This window comes from Hakea prostrata, chromosome 5 (genome assembly GCF_041222555.1).
Source record: "Hakea prostrata isolate BN-2017 chromosome 5, UWA_Hpros_2, whole genome shotgun sequence".
Classification (NCBI taxonomy): domain Eukaryota; kingdom Viridiplantae; phylum Streptophyta; class Magnoliopsida; order Proteales; family Proteaceae; genus Hakea; species Hakea prostrata.
Window position 1 is genome coordinate 57,582,860 of NC_142604.1, and position 24,228 is coordinate 57,607,087.

Here is a 24,228-nt window from a genome sequence, read left to right on the forward strand (position 1 = left end):
TAACGAATCGGTATATCCAAGAATCATTTGCTGTAACAAGTTGAGTTGATACAGACGATCGGTAGAGCGAAATCGGGGTGCGAAGCCGAAAGAATCTCACACAGCTCCGGAGCGACGGGGAACTTTATAGGCTCTCGCAGTCGCAGCCGAGGGAGGTCGGCAATGGCAGCTGCATCCGCAGGGACATCTCCTCCTGTCTCTTCTTCTTTTCCTCACCAGCCCTTCCATTTCTCTCCTGATCCTCCGTCGAAACTATGTCTCTCACCGGACCAGATAAGGTACTGCTCTGAAGCGCTCTCTCATCTCAAGGAGAAACGGGGGGTGCCGGAAAAGATTATTCTGGAGTTCCAGCTGTTGCAGGTAAGGGTAAACCCGGATGGGTTTATCCATCTTTTCTTTTTTGCTGTTCTAAAATTTTGATGTGAGCCGTAGTTGAAGTATTTTCTGAAGCCGGTGTGGTATCCCAGTGCTTAAATGTCTAACCCATTTATTTGAGTTTTATTATAGAATCAAACTCTATTTCGTTAAAAAACGTTGGCTTTACCTATGCTCACCCTGGTATTGGCTGTTGACATGAGACGCATAGTCCAATGCTTGGTATTCTTTTGTTTTTAAATATTATTTTTTTCTGAGAGAAGCAGGGCATTTAGCTGTATGGTTGGTTTCACTGACAATTGCTTCGATTATGTAAAAGGGTTGATGATTGTGCGATGTGATTGCTGGTTTGATGATTCATCAATTCATCAATATGGTACACCGTAAACAGTCTCATAACAGCATGAACAATAGGATTAGTATTTTTCTTATTTCTTTTTTTTTGGGGGGTTGGGGGGGGGGGGGGTGACATGTTGAATGGCCCTCCCAGAACAGATTCTTAAACCGTTAGGTGAAGAAGTCGAATGGTGTTTGAAGGCATCCAAGGTCCCAAAGTGTGCCAATCTTATGTGGGTATTTCTCAAAACTTCCCATAGTGTTTGGTTAGGGTGGTTGGTTTGATGACTTTCTTTTCGTTTGTGCCTTTGTGAACCCTCTTTCAAGATGGCTAATGAAAAATGTTCGGTTGTCCAATTTTATCATGGTAAAAGTGTGAAAACAATGACGTTTAGTTTGAGATATCAGACAACCTAGATCCTCTGGAGCAGAGATTTGTGTAGTCAAATACCTGGTTTAGTGGGTCTATTATTCTAGAAGCCTTGTTAAAAGTTAGCAGTTTTGGGGAGAAAAGGTAGGCAACCTACTGGATACAAGACAACAAAACAGGAATTGTCAGGCTGAAACATGAACACCAGTTATCATCCAACGAGTAGTGTATGTTGGGGTCTCTAGGGCTTGTTCTTTTCGAGGGGATTATATTTATAGGATGTCTACTCATAAGGTTTCTAGAGTTCACATTCAAAATGGGTAAAAATATAGTGCCGCTGTGAACCACTTACAGAGGTGTAACCACTGAACCGTGCAACATATGGTACTGCAAACCACTGATATATCTGATCTGAATCTGGACAGCACTACATTATATGAAATTGTGAAAATGTGATATGGTAGGAAATACAAAAAGCCATTTGTCTTCCTTTTGAGGCTATATGGATTTGACTCTCTAGAGGTTCATGATAGATTCTTAAATCATCGCAAAACATATTTGATTATTTCTGATGGTTGCTAGATTGAAATAATGTGTTGAGTCACTATGAAACCTGAGGCTGTATCTTGTCTGTGGAAGTTCTAATCTTCTGTCAATAACTTAATATTTCTGTTGAGCTAACATGCTGTTGTCTTCTCATGAGAGATCTTTCAGCATGGGGTATTATACTAAATCTTTTGCTCCTTGCTTTCAGGCCAATAGGATAAAAAAGATTGATATGCGCAACAGCTGCATGGCAGCTCATGCAAACATGGAGAAAAACCGTTATGTGGATGTCGTACCATGTATTTATTACTTCAATGCTTTCCATTTACTCAAAGTGAAATTATTTTACATCATAGCTTGCTTTTGTGACTTTTGCTAATTAAAAGCAGGAATGATTATGTTGTGATTTACTTTCAGTTGACCGGAACAGGGTTGTTCTCAACTCATCCGAGGATCGCAGATCATCCGGGAGGGACTATATCAATGCGAGCTTTATTACGGTGAAGTTACCCTTTTCTTGGGATAAACTTGTCATGCTACTAGTTCATATTATTCTCTTATAGGAAATTGTATATGGTACTTGGAAATCAGAATTATAGCTTGCTGACTAGGAATGCTCTTACTTATAGACTTCTTCCACTGAAAGCATTTCAAGGTTCATAGCCACACAAGGCCCACTGCCCCACACATTTGAAGACTTCTGGGAGATGGTGATTCAGCATCATTGCCCTGTGATCATAATGCTTACTCGGTTGGTTGACAATTACAAGGTACTTCACTGTGTTGTATTCAAGGTTGTCTTCATGTTATAATTTTGAGTGCATGAGATGCTTATTTAATCTGTCAGTATTGTAACTTTGCCCCCCCCCCCCCCAAAAAAAAAAAAAAAAAAAAAAAAAAAAAAAAAACTATGCTGCTCTGAGTATTTCATAGGATTTCTTCTTCCTATTTGGTTTCTAATCTGCTCTCTAATGATTTATGTCTCAACCATAATGAGGAGACCTTCCGTTTTCTACAGTTGTGTAATTTGTAGGAGCTTCTAACCTTCCCCCCCCCCCTCTCCTGTGTGGAAATCTTTGTGCTTTCCATGAGTGGTTGAAATCATTAATTGCCTCCAAACCTATCATATCAATTTGGATTATGGCATTATATCTTTTTTCATGCTGAACCAGGAGGAATTGTAGTAAGAATTTTGCTTGATATGCATGTATCTGGATCTCAAGCAAACAGCCTTCATTGTATCGTTAGCCAATTTTGCTACTAATTATAGTGTATGTTGTATTAAAATAAAGATCACCGGGTCTGCTTTTTGTTTATTGTTTCTCCTTCCTTTACAAAGCTAATTTTTATCTAATAGAACTTCCCCAGAAGTTTTTCTTCTTTATACTGGTAATAATGACTGGATAATTTCAGCAAGATGATTAACTTAGTTTCTCTTCAGTAACTCAGTTGATAAGTTGATTAAATCCTAAAGTGAAATAAAAGGGCACACCTTTCCAAGTTACTTGATGTGTCAGTGTAACTTAGCTCTTCATGGGCAGTCTGTGATTTACTGCCATATGTAACATCATTGTAATTGCTTTATGCTTCAACTCACTAGCGGCTCAGATGAATGATTCCCAAGGCGTCACAGCTTATGTATCTATAGAATTTGCCAGAGACTCAACCTTTTTGTCCTTTCCGATAAAAGTCCCATAATTAAAATCACCAAATTTAGAGACTTATACCCGCTCACAGTGTTTATTCATGCAGTATGGTTTTAAAGCCTTTGACTTATTCGTGATTAATGTTAAGAATTAGGCAACCACAGTACAAAGATATACCTGTAATTTTTTATGGCATAGATCTAACGTGGTACAGAATCTATGCGTAGGCTGATTTTACTTGTACAAGTTCTTTGACTCAAATGCTTTACAAGTCCAAATAAATTCGTATCTGAAAATGCTTACCATTTTTAAGTGTTTATCACTTCTCACTTCTCATTGAGAAGTAGTACGAGACCAGCTTGCATGGTTGTCAAGGCAGCAAGGCGACCAAAGCGGTTGGGTCAAAATTTGCAATACAACTACTTTCCATAATAAGCTAAACAAAAATTCAATAATTACATTCATCGAAAAAAAAAGCATTCAAGAATCATAATTATGAAAAATTATCCAAAAAAGAATACAAACATAAGTTCATCTCATCAAGCATCATAACAATGACTATGTACTATATCAAATTATAAGTGTGAAAGTGGAAGTAGTAATTTTGCATTTTTACTTACCTCTATGATATGTCCCTTTTTTTACACTTTTTTACCCAACATGATAAATTAATAAATCACATTATTTTGATTTTCAAGTCATTCCATTTAAATGATTCATTGATTCTCGATTGACTATTAAATTTATATAGTCTTTGTAGAATAAATTTTAATTGAAAAAATAAACTCAAGAAAAAAGAATATTGTGTACAAAATGTCAAAAAAATTGTTGCTTTAGGGTCTAGGCGGCAATAAGGCACACAAGACGACAAAACAGTCAAAAAATTGCACATCAATCAAGCGGTTCAAAACAAGGCGGTTGAAAAACGGCCTTGCCACCTAGACAGACACTTTGACAACTATGCTAGCTTGTCATTTCAATTTCCAATTTGATTATTCTTTAACTGTTGATTAGAAGAGGCCATGTGTCTTTCAAGTACATATGCTCCCATGCAGATAGAAGAAGCTTGACAACCTTATGCCATTGATGAACTAGTACATATGCTCTCACTCTCTCCCTCTTCCCCCCTGGGCGCTCCCCCAATCCCCAAAAAAGAAAAAAAAAGAGCCACAATTGGACTGTTTGGACCATAAGTCTTGGATGGACGTTTCTGGAGTGCCCTAGGCCGCAATGGAGTTTGTATAAAATCCTTGACTAGTTAGTGATGTAGGAGAAACCCTAGAAACTAGGGGACCTACAAAGTGGGCTACTAGACTCTTAGAATTAAACACCTATTCTTAACAGATAGTAAAGAAAGGAATTTGCAACACTTGAAATCTGATTAATCATGCATTTAAGACAGCTAAAGTAGAGAAATAAACACAATAGGTCTTACTGGTAAGCATAACTAAACAATAATCAATAAGGAAACAAGGGAATGGGGATCTTGGCACCATAACACTAAATTGAATGCAAGGGAATTAAGAAACTTAAAGAAAAATATCAATATTAGATTTCTAACAAGGAATTCAACAATTAACAATGTAAATGGAGTCTTGTGAAGTTTTTGTTTTAAACAAAATTACTGCCAAAGCATAAATGAGAAATATTTTGGGAGAGATAATGTTACCTGCTGATCCTGGCTGCAAAACAGGGGTTAGAAAGCATCTAGGAACATAAATAAGAGAGAAAAAAATATATTTTGAAGTAAAGGCGTATCCTAGGAAAGAGAGTAGGTGATAAGAGAAGGGAAGGGAGACTAACAAAAGACAACTAGACTACCGTATAAGGGAAAAAGGGAAGAAAAAAAAAAAGAAATGCAAAAAAAGAAAGAAAGAAAGAACCGTGGGGTTTGGGGAAGAAGAAGATTTCCAAGAAAGAAACTAGGTCCTTTTTGAGAAAAAAAAGAGTAGATCTTTGTAAAGGAGAGCGAGGGGAATTTTTCTAGTGGGAAACAAGGGTGAAAGGAGGAGAGAGATATTACCTAGAGAGAGGGAAAAGTTGTTGGTTCCGCCGAAAAACGAATTCCATACAAGCTTTAAATAAAAAAATTGATTCCTCACAACCCTACATGTTTAATTCCCAAAATAACCCCAACTTATGTTGTAAATATAACCCAAACTCAAAATAATTCAAAATTGGGCCAAAATAGACTAAGCCCAGCCCATAAAGACTTAAACATGAAATTAAAATAGTTTAATAGTAAACTACTACCCAACCCACTAAGACTAAGGAAAATAACATGACAAACTGCCTATAGGCAGTGTTTCTCATCGAACCATAGGATCCTAGCAATCTGATAACCTCCGAACTCATCATCGATCCACATAGATGCTATCGTGGGATGATCTCTACGTTGGCGTTGCTAGTAAACTCGGAACTGCTCACTGATGTCCTCATCAACTCTCCCTGACTTTGAAGAATTCAGCTCCGGTGAATAAAGGCTCTGGTATTACTCTAGCATGTCTGGGTCAAGTCGTTGTAGCTCCGCCATCGTGATCCAAGTGTTGTCGATCTCAAGATGTCCCTTCCACTTAACTAGGAATTCTCTGTAACCTCCCTCTTTTGTAGTTGTAACTCTCTCATTAGGGATCTCTTCAACTGTCTCAACTCTGTTGTGAAATTTAGGCATAGGTGGTACTAAAGTAGTAGGGAGTGAAGGGGTCTTACTAGCAGGGTCATCAAAAACAAAGGGAAGGGTGTCAAGGTCATCTGGCTAGAAAGATGCAGTAGTAGGAGTGCCATGGAAAGGGACAAGGTCCCCCACATTGAAAATATTGTTGATCCCCATATTAGTTGGTAGATTAAGAACTTAGGCATTAGCTCCTATTTTCTTCAGAATCTCAAATGGTCCACTAAGAGCATGTAGCTTGCTCGCTTTACCTTTAGTGAAACGCTGCAGTCTGATCCTAACCATCACCATATCTCCTTCTTGAAACTCTTGCAGTCGTCGATGCACATCAGCTTTGAACTTATATTGATCATTACTCAGTGCTATTTGCTGTCTTATACTTGCATGTAAATCAGATATGTGCTGCGCAAAAGACTCGGCTGATGGGGAAGTCCTAGAGCTGGACACAGCTGGAATAAGGTCTATAGGAGCCTTGGGCTAGTATCCTAGACAAACCTTAAAAGGTGATAGACCAGTGGTTCGGTTCTTAGAGCTATTATAGGCAAACTCGGCTTGGGTAAGGACCCGGTCCCAACTGGTAAGGTACTCTCCTATAAGACAACGCACCAAGTTCTCCAGACTTCCATTAACAAATTTGTCTGATGTGTGATGTGGATCTGAATTATTTACGAGGCAACTAGAGCAGAAACAACTCTTGACTCTTTACACTCAACTTCAAATTCTTGCTTATTTAGTATGCCAAGTGTTTTAGAGTAAGTTTGTTTGATGGTACTGCCTTTATGCTCCACAACCTTAAGCTCTTTTGGGGTGGTAGGGGTCAATCAGATCTTTTTCCCTTTATATTCAAAGATACAGATGTTAGATTTCCCATAGGTAGTGACATCCCTATCATATAACCATGGTCTCCCTAGAATGATGTGAGCAACATCCATCTATAGGACATCACACCACACTCTATCCTCATAACCAACAAAATGTAGGGGAACTAAACACCTAAGGGTTATAAGGATAGTAGACTGATCGACCCAAGCAACCTTGTACGGTTTGGGGTGACCCTCTGGTTTGAGCCCCATTTTGGAAACAACACTTTGAGCAATTACATTCATGCAGCTACCACTATCTATGGCGACTCGACAGTTCTTACCTTGATGGCAAGTATAGGTAATAAAAATATTAGTCCGTCGCCAATCATTAGTATCTTTGGATTGTGATACCATACAACGCACAACTCCAAGCTTAGACCCATATACCATATCAAGATCTTCATTTGGTCTATGGTCTTCATACTCAGGCTCCTGATCATCATCCTTATCTAAATCCACATGGTCTTGCCCTCCGACATAAAGGTTTCTGTTGGGGCATTCCCTAGCAACATGTCCAAATCCTTGGCATTTGAAACACTGGAGCTGGCCAGCTTTCATGGGGGGAGTTCCCAAAATGCCTTTACCCTTGTTATCAATTGGGTGCTGTGGATTAACAGGGGGTCTTTGGAAATTGGTAGTGTTAGGGGTAGACCTTTGGAAACTAGATTCTCCGGGCTTAAAGCTATTCTTTTGAGGAAAAGTCTTCATGGACATCTCAAGTTCTAGAGCAATCCTAAAGGCTTGAGGGACATCTCGCACTAAGTGGGGTGCAAGTCGTGACCGGATATCTGAGTTAAGTCCAGTAATAAACCTAGAAAGTGTTTGCTCAACATCCTCATGAGTACGGCTTCTAATCTTAAGTTCATTGAATTTGGCCATGTACTCAGTCACAGTTAATTTCCCTTGCTTTAGGGTGTCCATTTCATTCAACAAGTTCAGCCTATAGGTGATAGGTAAAAATTCCCTTTTAAGCCTTTCTTGCATCTCAACCCAAGTGGTCACTGGCTCAAGTCCTAGATTGTTCTCTTGGTACTCTAATTCTGTCCAAAAATCTTGGGCAGCCCCGGTAAGCTTAATCTTAGCAAACCTAAAGCGAACCTCTTCCGACATATATAAAAATCAAAGTACCTGTCCATTTGTCTAAACCAATCTAGTAAGACTTTCGCATCTATTTGGCCATCATAAGATGGGGGCTCTACCTTGACTATCCTCCTAATATTGAACCCTCTATCACGAGTGTCAAGAGCATTGTCATGCTCATAGGTTGCATGATGCATAGGACCAAGATGTCCACGTGCTCCACGACCTCTACCTCTACCTCTTCCATTACCTTGGAAATTATCCCCAGTTCTATCAAGATCTTCGAGGCGGTGGTCAAAGTTCTGGAGGTCTACTTGGTAGTTTTCCTTCCTAGGTCCATTGGCTTGAGTTTTATGTCCATGCTGCTCTTGCTGTCCCTATATGGCTGTAAGTCGTGTTGCAAGGGTCCGAACATTACATTCTATGGCCTGAATGGTGGTGACTTGGTAATGTAGTACTGTATTTGAATGATCAAAACAGTAGCCAAATAGGACCTTTCACAGGGAATCAACTTTAGATTTGATAAGACTTAAGATAAATAAAATTCAGATATAAAGATAGGCTGAAAACCGGAGTGGTAGAATAAGGATATTGGTTTAAGAACAAGGACTAAATAGGTCTTCAAAACAGTAGTAGACTATAAAGAAGAAAAGGATGGAACAATATAAGAGAATTAAGAGAACAATAAGGACAACAAAGTAACACCCGGGCTTCACACCGCAAGGTGGATCGATTGGATCAAACACCAACCTACCTTGATCAAACACAAGGAGTCTCCATAGAGAAGGAATGCTAACAAAGCAATTTGATTTCAATAGATGAGTTGTGTCTTCACCACTTACATAAGTCTCTTTATATAGCATTCTAAAGAGACATAAACATTAATGGCAACATCCAACCACTAGCTAACACCACCTACCTATTAATGACTCAACTACTACCTAACTCTTGACAAAGGAGAACTCCTTTGACAATGAGTTCTCTTATTCTCAAACTAAAGCCCCTTTTATTGACTTTCTAAAAACTAGACTTAGGCTTAGGTCTAGACTATGAAGTTCAACAAATGTGGGCTAACTTTAACCCACTAAAACAGCCTTAGCCCATGAAAGCCATGGGCTGATTCAGGTGACAACTTTAGGCCTTTGATGGGCTTAACCCAATGGGCTTCTTCTTTCGTAAATATGTCTTCAATTCTGCATCACTTGGGCTGTTTGTGCTGCCCTTTGGTTATTTAACTCCTCTTGAGTTGTTTGAATGGCCTTTAAGATCTCTCCATTTTGTTGAGCAATTGAGTCAATTGGTCATGGGTCAATTGGGCACTTGATGAACCAGTCATATTGAAATATTCATTTCCACTTCGGGTTACTACCATACACAATCTGACCTAAAGACACCTAAACTAAAACCAGCAATTCTTACAACTCAAAACCTAAAAGTCCAGTAGTAGTGATACTCTAAACCATGCTCTGATACCAGAATTGATGTAGGAGAAACCTTAGAAACTAGGGGACCTACAAAGTGGGCTACTAGACTCTTAGAATTAAACACCTATTCTTGACAGATAATAAAGAAAGGAATTTGCAGCACTTGAAATCTGATTAATCATGCATGTAAGACAACTAAAGTAGAGAAATAAACACAATAAGTCTTATTGGTAAGCACAACTAAACAAGAATCAATAGGGAAACAAGTGGATGGGGATCTTGGCACCATAACACTAAATTGAATGCAAGGGAATTAAGAAACTTAAAGAAAAATAGAGTTGTCCTAATCAATATCAGATTTCTAACAAGGAATTCAACAATTAACAATGTAAAGGGAGTCTTGTGAAGTTTTTGTTTTAAACAAAATTATTGCGAAAGAAATATTTTGGGAGAGATAATGTTACCTGCTGATCTTGGCTGCAAAACAGGGGTTAGAAAGCATCTAGGGACATAAATAAGAGAAAGAAAAAAAAAAATCTGAAGTAGTGGTGAATCCTAGGAAAGGAGACCAAAAAAATTTGAAGTAGTGGTGAATCCTAGGAAAGGAGACCAAAAATATTTTGAAGTAGGTGATAAGAGAGAGGGAGAGAAAGAAAAGAAACAAAGAGAAGGGAAGGGAGACTAACAAAAGACAACTAGACTGCTGTATAAGGGAAAGGGAAGGAAAAAAAAAAAAAAGAATTGTGGGGTTTGGGGAAGAAGATTTCCAGGAAAGAAACTAGGTCTTCTTTGAGAAAAAAGAGAGTAGATCTTGTTGTGAAACACAATGTTTGGCAAAATGGCTTATGGATCAATGATCTCAAGCCCTCTATTTATAATGGAAAGTACACTATTACAAGGAATAGAATTCTACATGAATACAAACTCTAATTTAACTTCTATACAAACTCTAATTGAACTCCTAGTAGAATCCAACACTCCCCCTCAAGTTGAGGCATAGATATTAGTCATGCCCAACTTGCCTACAATAGGAAGAAAATCCATTTCTTTCAAACCCTTAGTGAAAACATCTGCTACTTGGTCTCCAGATCTTACTAAAAACATGCACATAAGCCCTTATTCCAACTTTCCTTTGACAAAAAACCTGTCAATTTCAATGTGCTTAGTTCGATCATGTTGTACCGAATTATTAGCAATACTAATAGCAGCCTTGTTGTCACAATATAACATCATAGGGTTTGGAACTTGGACTCCAATATCTTGCAGCAAGCCTTTCAACCATAGTAGCTCACAAGCTCCACGAACCATAGCTCTATATTCAGCTTCGGTATTAGATAAAGCTACCACATTCTGTTTCTTACTTCTCCAAGTAACTAGATTACCTCCAACAAAGGTACATTAACCTGAAATTGACTTCCTGTCTGAAGATCCAGCCCAGTCTACATCAGTGTATGCTTCTACTTTTAGATTATCAGTGGGTGACAAAAGTATTCATTTTCCAGGAGTTCCCTTCAAATACCGTAGTATTCAGGTAACAACCTTCATATGAGCTAAATATGGATCATGCATGAATTGGCTCACTATCCCTATAGCATAAGCGATGTCTGGCCTGGTGTGGGACAAGTAAATAAGCTTCCCTACCAGCCTTTGGTATCTTTCCTTTCTCCACTGGTTCTCCCTCTTTTTCTTTAAGTTTAGCTCCAGCTTCAATAGGGGTATCAACTGCTTTACACCCCAACATTCCCACTTCTGATAATAGATCTAGGACATACTTTCTTTGGGATAGGAATATTCCTTTCTTTGATCGAGCCACCTCAATCCCTAAGAAATACTGTAACTTCTCTAGATCTTTAATTTCAAACTCTCTGCCAAGAAAGTCCTTCAACTTTTGAATTTCTTCACCATCATTTCCTGTGATGACAATATTGTCTACATAGACAATGAGAAGTGTGATGTTAGTACCTGACTTCTTGACAAATAGAGTATGATCAGCATTGTTTTGCTTGTACCCAATAGAAGTCATTGCCTTCAGACGGCGTCCAAACCAACATCTAGGAGACTGTTTTAACCCATAAATTGACCTCTTCAACCGACAAACTTTCCCTACAGTATTGTCATTAGAGAAACCATGTGGGATTTCCATATAAATTCCTTTTGCTAACTCCCCATGTAAGAAGGCAAGTTCCAGTCTTTGTTCACAGCTACAGACAACAGAACTTTGACAGTGTTTAGTTTTGTAACAGGGGCAAAAGTTTCCTGATAATCAATTCCATAGGTCTGGGTAAACCCCTTTGCAACTAGTCTAGCTTTCAACTTGTTGACTGATCCATCCATATTTTGGTTAACCACAAATACCCATTTGCAGCCCACTGGTTTTTTTCCTGGAGGAAGTGTAGCCAGCTCCCAAGTGTCATTTTTCTTCATTGCCTGCATTTCCTCTACCATAGCTGTCTTCCATCTCTTATCAGCATAGGCTTCCTGCCAACTTTTAGGAACAGATATAGATGACAGAGAGGATATAAAAGCACGGTAGGAGTCAGACAAAGAGTTATAAGAAACATATTTAGCTATGGGATGTTGAGTATAAGATCTGACCCTTTTCTAACAGCAATAGGAAGATCAGAAGAAGATACCTTAAGGGGAACAGTAGAATCTGATTCTGGAGCAGGAGACTGAAGTGGTAACGTATCACCTTTCTCCACCTGCTTTAGCGGGTTGTAATTCTTTCTATGATAAGTCTGCACCTCCTTATTTTGGTCAATATGATTTTGAAAAACCCCAACAGTGTGTGTGTCTCACAGGAGTGGTCTCCCCCTATCTAGGTTCTTCACATAATTCAGAAAATGAAGGGGGAGGATTAAAGTCCTCAGGTATACTGGCCGAAGTCTCCCCCCTGGTCAAGAAACTCTTTTGGGACTCTTAAGTTGTGTTGGTGTGTGATAGGAAGATCTAGAGTCGGAAAGAACACCTCTCTTCTAGGACTCTCCCCTTGGAGAGGTGTATAGTAAGGGCAAGACTCATTAAAAATTATATCCATGGATACAATGGTCTTCCTAGAAGGAGGATGATAACATTTGTACCCTTTCTGAGTAGCAGAATACCCCAAAAATATGCAGCGTAGGCCGCGGGGAGCCAGCTTACTCTGGTGGGCTGTGATTCTGGCATAACACACGCATTCAAAAACCTTTGGGGGAATAACAAAAGAAGAGGCTCCTTGAAGAATTTTATTAGGACATTTAAAACCGAGTATCCTACTGGGCATCCTATTTATAAGGTAAGAAGCAGTGAGTATAGCATCACTCAGTATTGGTCAAGTACATTCATAGCAAGCATAATGGAACAGGCTATCTCTAAGAGATGCCGATTCTTCCTTTCAGCAACCCCAATTTAGGCAGCCATATCAACGCAACTGGTCTGGTGTATTATGCAAGAGTCAGAGAGATATTTATGAAATTCACCATCAATATACTCGTTGCTTTGTCACTGCAAAGGATCTTTACAGTGGCATTAAACTGAGTTTTAATCATATTATGAAAATCACGAAAACATCGGTAAACCTCATTTTTTTGTTTTAAAAGATAGATCCATGTAGAACGAGAGTGACAATCAATAAAAGTAACAAAGTACATATGGCCAGTAATAGACACACGTTGGCAGGGACCCACACATCATTATGAATTAACATAAAATGAATAGTTTTTCTATTATGAAGAGAAGGTAAATAAGTAGAACGAGTCTGCTTCGCAAAAATGCAGGCTTCACAAAAAAAATCATCCTCATTACAAGAAGAAACTAAATAAGGAAATATTTTCTTAAGAGTACCTAGAGGGGGTGACCTAGCCTACGGTGCCATTGATGAAGGTCTGATATTACCGAATGGACCTGATTAGAAGATGTAGTCAGAGCAGAAGTAGATCCTTCAATCGGCTCAAGCAAATAAAGTCCATTGTCTAGTTTACCACATCCAATCTCCTTCCTCGTGACCAGATCCTGGAAGACACAGTAAGATGGGAAAAATGTCACTTTACAATTCAAGTCATGTGTAAGACTATAGATAGAGATCAATTTAGTAGAGAAAGAGGGAACATGTAAAATTTTAGACAAAGAAAGGGATGGAGAATGTTGAATGGTCTATTTTCTAGCAATGGAAGAATAGGAGCCATCAACAATTTGAACTTTATCCTTTTCAGAAATTGGAGAATATTGTAAGAAAAAAGAGGATAAACCTGTCATATGATCTGTGACTCCTATATCAATAATCCAAGGAGTATAAACTAAAGAAACTTGGAAGCTTGTAAAAGTTTTACTTGAAGTAGCAAGGTAGGAGTTGGTTTGGTTAGTAGAGGAAGCAGTGGTAGAGGCTGTACCGGCAGTAGAAGACTGCAGAATACGTCGCAGAGTAGCTAACTCCTCCTGTGAAAGACCAACGTCTGCAAAGGGTGTTGTGGAAACTGTCTTAGAAATATGAGCTTTGGATTTTCCTTTTTTTTGTGTTATTTTTTGCTCAAACTCAGCAGGCTTCCCATGGAGTTTCCAACAATTGGCCTTGGTATGATATGGTTTGTGACAGTGCTCACACTTGACAATCTCCTTAGTCGGATCAGATTTAGTGCGAACAGATTGTAAGGCTGATTTCTCCACAATAGGAGCATGAAGCATGGTTAATCGCCGGCTTTCCTCACACTGAACAAGTGCATAAGACTGTTTTAGTGTAGGAAAGGAGGAACGACTTAATACTTGCACTCTGATCTTATCATACTCCACATTCAAACCTGCCAAGAAGTCATATACCCGAATCTTATCAAAGTGCTTCCTATAAGTAGTCACATCATCAGGATTAGTGGGGTGATAATCCCCATAATGATCCAACTCCTACCAAAGAGAGCACAATTCAGCATAATATTGGGCCACAGTCAGTTCCTTTTGGATAGTCTCATGAAGTTTCTTTTGTAGCTCATAAACCTGTGCACCATTCCCTAACTGTCCATAGGTTTCAGTAGTAGCCTTCCAGATTTGGGCTGCAGTATCAAGTAATAGGTAACCCCAAGCAATATTTGGATGCTTGGAATTCAAAATGAATGACATAATAAGAGAGTCATTTGATATCCATTTATCTTGTAAAACACCTGCGGTAGTAGGTTTGATAGTGGTGCCAGTAATGTGTCCAACTAGTCCTCTTCCAGCAATAGTTAGGTAAGCAGATCGAGACCAGATCAAATAATTTGTGCCATCGAATCTTACCGAAAGAGGATAAAGAGTGGGATAATGTTCGGATCCAGTGGGAGCAGTAGTACCATCGATGGTTGCCATGTTGAAAGAATTGTTTGCAGTTCTTTAGTCTTCACCCCTTTAAAGTAACTGAAATGTCGCAGAATGCAACAGCCAAACCACTCACTGTGTTAAGAATTTGAGGCGCAGGAAGTAGCGGTCTTTCTTCTGCTTTTTCTCCTCTTTTTTTTTTTTTTTTTCTCTCGATGGCGCAAGAAGCAGCAGCTGTAGCAGCAATGACTGTAGCAGCAGCAGATTTCAGTCGGAACTAAAGAACTTCTTGCTTTCTCTCCCCTTTTCTTATTTTTCTCTCGATGCAGGAAGCAGCGATATATTTTTTGGAAAGAATCAGAAAATTGCTACCGGTTTGAAGAACTGCGATGGTTTAGAAAAAATTAGAGAATTGAAGAACTGCGATGGTGTTGAAAAAATCTGAGAATTGAGATGGTTTGCGATGGGTTTGAAAAAAATTTAGAAGGAGGAGGTAGGTCTTCGTTTCATTTTCCTAATCGAACTTAGGCTCTGATGCCATGTTGTGAAACACAATGTTTGGCAGAATGGCTTATGGATCAATGATCTTAAGCCCTCTATTTATAATTAAGTGGAAAGTACACATTACAAGGAATAGAATTCTACATGAATACAAACTCTAATTTAACTCATATACAAACTCTAATTGAACTCCTGGTAGAATCCATCAGATCTTTATAGAGGAGAGCAAGGGGAATTTTTCTAGTGGGAAACAAGGGTGAAAGGAGGAGAGAGAGATTACCTGGAGAGAGGGAGAAGTGCTGGTTTTGCCAGGAGAGAGAGAGAACAACGTGAGCTTCTTTTCTAATTCTTGTCTTCATTCATTGATTGCCCAAAAACGAATTCCATACAAGCTTTAAATAAAAAAATTGATTCCTCACAACCCTACATGTTTAATTCCCCAAATAACCCCAACTTAAGTTGTAAATATAACCCAAACTCAAAATAACTCAAAATTGGGCCAAAATAGACTCTAGGTCCAGCCCATAAAGACTCAAACATGAAATTAAAATATTTCAATAGTAAACTACTACCCAACCCACTAAGACTAAGGAAAATAACATGACAAACTGCCTATGAGCAGCGTTTCTCATCGAACCATAGGATCCTAGCAATTTGATAACCTCCGAACTCATCATCAATCCACATAGATGTTGTCGTGGGATGATCTCTACATCGGCGTCGCCGGTAAACTCGGAACTGCTCACCGATGTCCTCATCAATTAGCTTACCATTTGGTATGACAGTTAAACCATTCTGACCTCTTGAACCTCAATAAACTTTAGGACCAACCCTGTGTTGTTATATTTTCTTCAAAAAATGTAAATTGGAGAGAGTCAAATTCTGAACATCTTCACACCCTCCTAAAACTTGTACAATTCCAAATGTCATATGTAAGTCATGTTCAGACCCATATGCAGGCAACCCACAAAAGCACCAAAATGGTTGTGCTATAATTTGGTAGACCAGGGTAGGACAAATCTGAAATTGATTAGAAAAAGACAAAAATAATGACATGGAAAAGGAGAATCATTCAACATTAATCATATTCACCATTTAATGAGGTAGTTGACAAATAAGAACCAACATAGACCATTTTTGGACTCAGAAATTCTTTTTTGGTCTTGGTATCATCCACGTGGTTGCTACTTTACTACTGACTCTTGCTTTGTACTTACTGCATCTATATGAAGTCATCCAAATTTAATAATTCTGATTTAATACAGTAATGGTTTCTGATTGATGATCCAGAACCCTTCTTTGGTAGGCTTCTATGCATGTCTAGTTAGGTATTGTGATTATCTAGCATTCTGATTGCATTTTTTGTCAGAGTAGGATTTTTCTTTTGTATGATTTGTATATTCTCATCATGCTTTTGAAGCAACTGAGATGAGTGTGAAATTTTTTTTCTGGAGCAAAATGAATGAGCCAAAATTTGATACCATGCATGATAAATCTCAAACCAAACTTGGATCTACTTGCTGTTAGACCAACTACATGCACTAGCAAGGAGATTTGGTCCAATTGTAATGAACTTATCTATCTTGTTCCTATGCCTTGGGGACATAATTGGCCATTAGAACTTGTCCCAATTTTGTTATTTATTGCTAGGAACTTGTCTGGTATATGTCTGGTATGAAGAATGATAGTAGGATGTATCTTGACTATCCCATGGGCTGTTTCCAAATGGGATAATTTCTCTTTGGTTTAATATATTCTCTGTTTTCACCCCCCCCCCCCATGCACCAGCAACTTTTGCTGACTTGCAACTTCTGCTTGTTCCGATTTTGATGAATACTTCTCTTAATTTCATTTGGGACTCAATCAGACTTTTTCCTTCAGAGTTTGATGCATTATTCCATGTTTCTGTTTTGTACAGATGGTGAAGTGTGGAGATTATTTTCAAGCAGAGGATGGTCCAAGAGAATTTGGGAATATAACTGTTGTTACTAAATGGATAAATAGTGATACTTCATTAATGTTGCGACAGTTGGAGGTGAAACACACCGAGGTAATTTGATATGTAAGAGACTTAAGTTTCTGTTTTTAGATTAAAAATAAATACATGATGGTCTGGGAGTGCTTTTATACAAAAATTTTGAAATTTCCTTATATATTCTGATAAGCTAACTATTTGGCTGTGTTTATTTATGTAATCATACAATTACTCTGTCCGCATGAAAATGTTTTATGGGATGGCATGTTTTGCTTACTGTTGGATTCTATTAGGAGTCTAATAAGAGTTTGTATAGGAGTTAAATTAGAGAGTGCATTCATGTAAACTTCTATTCCTTGTAATAGTCTACTTTCCACTTTATTATAAATAAAGGGCTTGAGATCATGGATCAATAAGCCATTCTACTACGTTTCTTTCTACATAGCATCAGAGCCTAAGTTCGATTGAAGAATTTTTTCCTTCTGCAAAACCCATCGCAGATTTTTTGCAGATTTTCTCTTTCTTCTGCTACCGTAAAACCCATCGCAGTTGCAAAATTTTCTGCAACCATCGCATGAATTTTCTGCAACTGTAATACCATCATAGAGCTCTTTCTTCTGCAACAATTGTAGAACTTTTTCTACAACCATCGCAGGATTTTTCTCGCAACTATCGCGGTACATTCAAATTCCTCTTTTTTTCTGCAACTATTGCAGATATTCAAATTCAGAAATTTTCTGCACCTATCGATTCTTCGATTTTGGACAGAAATCCTGCCACTGCAAGAACAAGAAAAAGGAGGGAAAGAAGAAGAGAAGAGGAACCCTGCTTATACCATCACCGCTGCATCTCTTATCGAGCCAGAAGCCATCGAAATTCCCTGAATTTTTTTTCACCCATCGTTTTTTTCTGGCATACCATCACCGCTGCATCTGCAACCATCGCAAACCCTCGCAACCCACAGTTTTGTTTTTTTCGGTTCTTCAGTTCCACTGCACCCATCGCAAACCCTCGCAACCCATCTCCTTTTTTTTTTGTCTGCTTCTTGGCACCCGCACTACGAGTGGGTTCGATTAGGGAAGACCAGGAAGAAAAGGAAAGAAGAAGAGAAGAAAGAGAAGAAACACCATCAGTTGCTACTACTTGGTTCATCGTTGTTGCTACTTGCTTCGTCTCTCCAGACTTTTGGGACTTCAAGAAGAAGAAGAGAAAACGAATCGATCAACCGTGTAAACAATAAATCTTGGTCGAACCATATTTTGGTTCTCTCCAACTTTAGACCATATTTTGGTTCTCTCTGAATTTAGACCAAACCAGACCATTGCATATTTGGCCAGACCATATTGTTATTTTGTTTCTTATAATCTGCTATTCTGTTATAAAAATTATAAAAAAAAAAAAAGAGGAGAAAAATTGTCTGAGTTGTTTGGCTATTGCATTCTGCGACGTTTCTGTTACTTCGAAAGGGTGAAGACTGAAGAACTGCAGATAATTTTGTCTATATGACAACTATTGATGATACTACCTGCTCCCCCATGGATCCGAATATTTTTCCACTTTTCATTCTCTTTCGGTAAGATTTGACGGCACAAATTACTTGATCTGGTCTCGATCTGCCTACCCGACTATTGCTGGAAGATGACTAGTTAAATACATTACGGGCACTACTATCAAACCCACTACCGCAGGTGTTTTACAAGATAAATGGATATCAAACGACTCTCTTATTATGTCATTCCTTTTGAATTCCATGCATCCAAATATTGCCCGGGGTTACTTATTACTTGATACCTGGGAGCCCAAACTCGGAAGGCTACTCTTGAAACATATGGACAGTTGGGGAATGATGCACGAGTTTATGAGCTACGAAAGAAGCTTCATGAGGCTACCCAAAAGGAACTAACTGTGGCCCACTATTATGCTGAGTTGCGATCTCTTTGGCAAGAGTTGGATCATTATGGGGATTATCACCCCACTAATCCAGATGATGTGGCGACATATAAGAATTACATTGATAAGATTCGAGTATATGACTTCTTGGCAAGTTTGAACGTGGTGTACGATCAGATCAGAGTGCAAGTCTTAAGTCGTTCTCCCTTTCCTACACTAGAACAGTCTTATGCACTTGTTCAGTGTGAGGAAAGTCGTCGATTAGTCATGCTTCATACTCCTATTATGGAGAAATCAGCTTTACAGTCTGTTCGCACTAAATCTGATCCGGCTAAGGAGATTGTTAAGTGTGAGCACTGTCACAAACCATATCATACCAAGGAAAATTCTTGGAAACCGCATGGGAAGCCTGCTGATTTTGAGCAAAAACGAGCACAAAGACAGGGAAAACAAAAGGCTAATCTTTCTGATACAGTTTCTACCACACCCTCTGCAGACGTTGGTTTTTCGCAGGAGGAGTTCGCTACTCTATGACGTAGTATGCAGTCTTCATCGTCGGTGACCTCGACCATTGCTTCCTCTACTACCCCTACCAACTCCTACCTAGCTACTTCAGAATCTGGGGAAGGAGATTGGTCGTGGTAAATGGACTTTATTTGCTCGAGCCGATTGGAGGATCTACTTCTGCTTTGACTACATCTTCTAATCCGGTCCATTCGGTAATATCAGACCTTCATTAGTGGCATCGTAGGCTCGGTCAACCCCCTTTAAAATTTTGTCATTTTCTCTAGATTTGTTTTCCAGATACTTTTATCTTACCATTACAATTTCTTCCTTTCCAAGTTTCCCCATTGGAATTTCCTTTGTTATTATCTTCCCACGTGTAACGTTACACGTGAGGGGGAGATTGAAGATGTCTACAATTCAAAGCCTTTCATGTAGACTTCCTTACGTAGAATTTGATCTTTGTTACCTTTGAAAGTTTGTCCCTTACCTTCGCAATCTTCCACTTTGGAGATCTAACATTGCTATAGAGCTATCTTTTTGACTGTGTAGAACTTGATCTCTGTTAACCCTCGAGATTTGCCCCTTAACTTGACATCTTCCCTTCGGAGATCTAACCTTGCAAAAGATTTGTCGTTTGACCTTTGCAGAACTTAATCTCTATTACCTTTGGAGATTGTCACTTATCTTGACAAATTTTCCCCTACCTTTGGAGATTGTCCCTTGGCAAACTTTCCCTTTAAAGATCTAACATTGCTACAAATCAAAACTTTCACTTTGGCTGTTTTACCCTAGCTATTGTTACCCCAAAAATATATTTTCCCTTAGATTTGTGCAGAAATTTAGTCTTCTCAACATTTGAAGATTCTACTTTTTTACTTGGGCATTCTTCCTTGGAGAAATAAAGTTGCAGTAAAGATGAGGACAAATCAAATGGAAGTCTATAAGGCAGACGTAATCTATAAGTTTGAAGATCAAATTGCAGATGTTTACCTGGACAAATGTTTTATACTTTTTTGGTCAAGTTGGACATGTGTGATATCCATGCCTCAACTTGAGGGGGAGTGTTGGATTCTATTAGGAGTCTAATAAGAGTTTGTATAGGAGTTAAATTAGAGTTTGCATTCATGTAAACTTCTATTCCTTGTAATAGTCTACTTTCCACTTTATTATAAATAAAGGGCTTGAGATCATGGATCAATAAGCCATTCTACTACAATCGTTTCTTTCTACACTTACCTAATTGCATCTTACCAGGAAAGGATTTGTGTTAACAGGTTCAAACTTTAGTAATGGTACTTTGATATTTTTTTTTCTTCCTGAAATAAATTTCCACTTCCACCTTCTTAGCTGTAAAACCATCCAATTGGTGAAGTTTCACGTGGGTTTTCAGTGTTTGCACAGATAGATGTTTGGATGCTAAGTTTTGGATGTGAAAAATTGGGGGAGTATACATTTAGATATAAGTCTGTTTTAGTCACTAAAAAAGTTGAAAAATCCAGTGTGTGTAGAATGTATAAAGGGAAGACGTCACTTATTCCTTTGTTGACAGGCCTCTCAACATGGCCCACCCTCATTATGCCATGAGGAAGGATGATGTGGCTATTCTGATTGTTGGATAGAGAGGACATCCCTGGATATTCACGTTTCTGACAAATCCAATGAATAACTCCTATGTATGCCTATGGTAGCCCAACTGCTACTTTGTACCCTTCAATTGACCTGGATTTTGAAAAGCTCTATTTTGCCATTTGGAACCCTGTTTAGGCTGGAATTTTACATATAAGCGGAGACCTTGGTTCTACCTATCTACAAATTCCAGACCCATTTGATCTGGCTATGTGATATATATTTTGGCTGTGTTGGGGCCTATGCTGAAAAAATTCACCCATGTCACCCAAAAAAAAAAAAATACAACAAAAAGGTTCTATGCATCGCATATGTATCAGCTGTATCCTGTGTCTCTATGATACCTTACCTGATACCGATCCTTAATACCTGCCCTGAGAGAATCTTTTAAACTGATATACGAAACCTTGATCTCACATAACCTATTCAAAAGCATTCTTAATAAGATTACAGATGTATTAATGGTTTCAGGTTCTATGCACCGCTTGTCAAGGATGCCTTTTCTCTGCTGTCCACCAAGTTGTGCCAAAACGATAGGTGCTGTGGTGGTTCAAATGTTAGGTAGATACAGGATAATTTATATAACTTCTGGATATTTTGATAAAAGAATCTTAATGTCCATTGTCATTTTTCCATGTTTTGAATGTCCATTTAGTTGGAAGTTAAGAAGTCTAAGAGAACAAGAAAGGTGAAGGTGGCAGGTTGAAGAAGAAGTGGAGATCAAGTACCTGGCACACCAATATTACATTTACTTCCCTAGGAAGGCAAAAGGGGAAAATTAGAAATAACAATATACGGCAACTAATCAAGCTAGTTCCTAAACCACCCCCTGTGACATAAAAACCCTAAAACTCTGCCCTTACGCTGGAGAAAAATGTCTTGCTTTCCCAGCTTGCATGATAAGATATCAAATTGGAGAGAACTAAGCTCTTTGGTTGATGGAGTTGCTCGTCTCTCCTGATGACTCCTTTTCCCCTGTTGCCGGATCTATTGAAGCCGCTGTTGCTAGGACAAAAACCTACCGGCACAAACATCATCTAAAGAAGCCTCATGGCTGTACGGTTGATGGAACTGCTCCTCTGCCTACTGTCGTTGACATGGCTCTTGCCTCTGCTCTTGCACCAGCTACTGGTGGTCCTCCATCCTTGACCTCCCGGTCACAGGCTGATTCAGGTATGCTTTCTCCAGTCCCTCGAGTATGCGCATACACTTTTTCCCTTCCCATCATCCCATTGCCTCCCTCATCTGATGCCTCTCTGCAAGTTTCCCAAAGTTCGCATCCTGTCACCCCCTGCCATGGCGATCTCCCCGACCACCCTATCACCTCTTCAGCTCCTTCTTTACCCTCTTTTTTATCTGGTCTTGTTGTGCCTAATGCGCTGGTTTGTCGTTGTCCCCAATATCTGCCACCTATCTCACCCATTGATCGTGTCGCTAACCAATAAAACATAAAGTCCTATACTAATCTAGCTAGCAGAAAGTACGGGGTCGAACTACGGGGAACTAAAAGGCTAAGTTACAAAGATTGAATTGAACAAAACCTAATTTAAAGTAAATCTGAATTTTTTATTTTACTTTTAAGAAATACAAATAAATTAAACTATTAATTAATGTGAAAACTGTAACTATAAACAAGTGAGGATCTTTGGGATTTCGAATCCCCAATGCTTTTCACCATGGAACAAAAATCGATCGATATGGTCGAAATATTGATCGATATGTCTGCATTTTTTGAATTCGAAACGAAATGTAGTAGTAGGAACATAAAGTATCCATATTGTTTCGTATCGACCGATATATCGGCTTGATACCATATCGGGCCGAAATGTTACCTGCACAGCTTATAAAGTGTCCAAACCGAGTCACTTTTTGACCTACCGAGCGATATCGCCCTCTGCATTTCGACCTCCTTTGGAAATTTTTGCTTATTTTTCTTGCTTTCATCCCCTTTTACACCTAATTTCTAGTATTCCATTTCCTTCAAACACTTGATTTGCTTCTCCATTTGTACATTTTCTCAAATCTTGCAAGGTGAGTAACCAACTTCCTCATTTTTTTTATTTTTGTTTCATTTGTGCCTTAAATCATTTTTAGATTGCTTCCAAATTTATGTATGTTTACTTTAGAGTGTTGACCTATGAATTTGTAGTGTCAAAATTATTTTTTGATTCTTCCTACTATTTTTTTATTTTTCTGTTATTAAAAATTATTTACTAAATTATGTATATTGCTAAAAATGTATCTATATAGTACATGTATAAGCTTCAAATGAATGTATGTGAGAGTTGAGACAGCATATTGCTGTGATGGTGTCTTGAATAGAATAGACTTGTAACTCACTAACTTGTAAGTAATAACATTCCTGCTTATTCTCTAATTCATGTACTATATACTTGGAATGTTGGATACTTGGATGTTACATTTTCAGTAGTTTTTTAGTAAACTAGTAGTTCTATAGTGTTTATTATGCTTGAAATAGGTAGTATGCAAAAATCCAAATCAATTTGAGTGCATTTGAGGCTCGAAATTGACTTTTCAAGAGTCAGATAAAAAGTATCCAGTTTCGGTCGAAAATGGAAGTTTCGACATTTTTCGAGGTCGAAATTACCATATCGATAAAGTTTTCCTTGCTTTTCACTAACCGATATAACTCTACGCTTCAAAACAAAAGATGGTCTTTCCTAGATATGCCCTATGTTGCAAGGCTATCGTTCTTTGCCAAAGCTTGGCGCGATTAGTTTACTTAGCTAATAGAGCATCTTCGGCTAGACTCAAACACAATTAAAAGCATCAAACATAAGGCATAGAACTATCAAATTAATGAAATAAGCAATGGTTCATCTACATCCCAAAGAAAAAGGAACTAGCAACTCATTATAACAAAGCTCATAAAACAAATAATAATGGAATTTAGAGAGAGGGTTGTGGTCTTCTTCTTGCGCAATGAGAGAGAGAGATGAAAGCTAAGATCCCTGTTCTTCGTCCTCTTCCTATCCGTGGCTCACTCCTTTTTATATATCCTGCACACTATGAATTCGTCCTCTTTACCTGTTAATTTGACCTTTTTTTCGTTCGAATTTTGGGAAAACTCAAACTAGAAAGTTGTAGATATTTCAGTTATCTTTCCATAGCATCTTGAATCACTCAATCCGAGTGCAG

At 38.5% G+C, this 24,228-nt stretch overlaps 1 protein-coding gene across 2 annotated transcripts in view; it reads left to right on the forward strand.

Annotated features, from left to right (window-relative positions):
* LOC149016759 (protein-tyrosine-phosphatase PTP1-like) overlaps positions 1-24,228 on the forward strand; it is a 40,754-nt gene continuing 16,526 nt past the window's right edge. For both annotated transcript variants that reach the window (XM_089154831.1, XM_089154829.1), the window contains exons 1-5: positions 1-360; positions 1,836-1,926; positions 2,045-2,127; positions 2,257-2,397; positions 16,990-17,121. In XM_089154831.1, the coding sequence (XP_089010957.1) occupies positions 163-360; positions 1,836-1,926; positions 2,045-2,127; positions 2,257-2,397; positions 16,990-17,121 (645 nt within the window). In that variant the 5' untranslated portion in view covers positions 1-162. The remainder of the gene's footprint in view (positions 361-1,835; positions 1,927-2,044; positions 2,128-2,256; positions 2,398-16,989; positions 17,122-24,228) is intronic.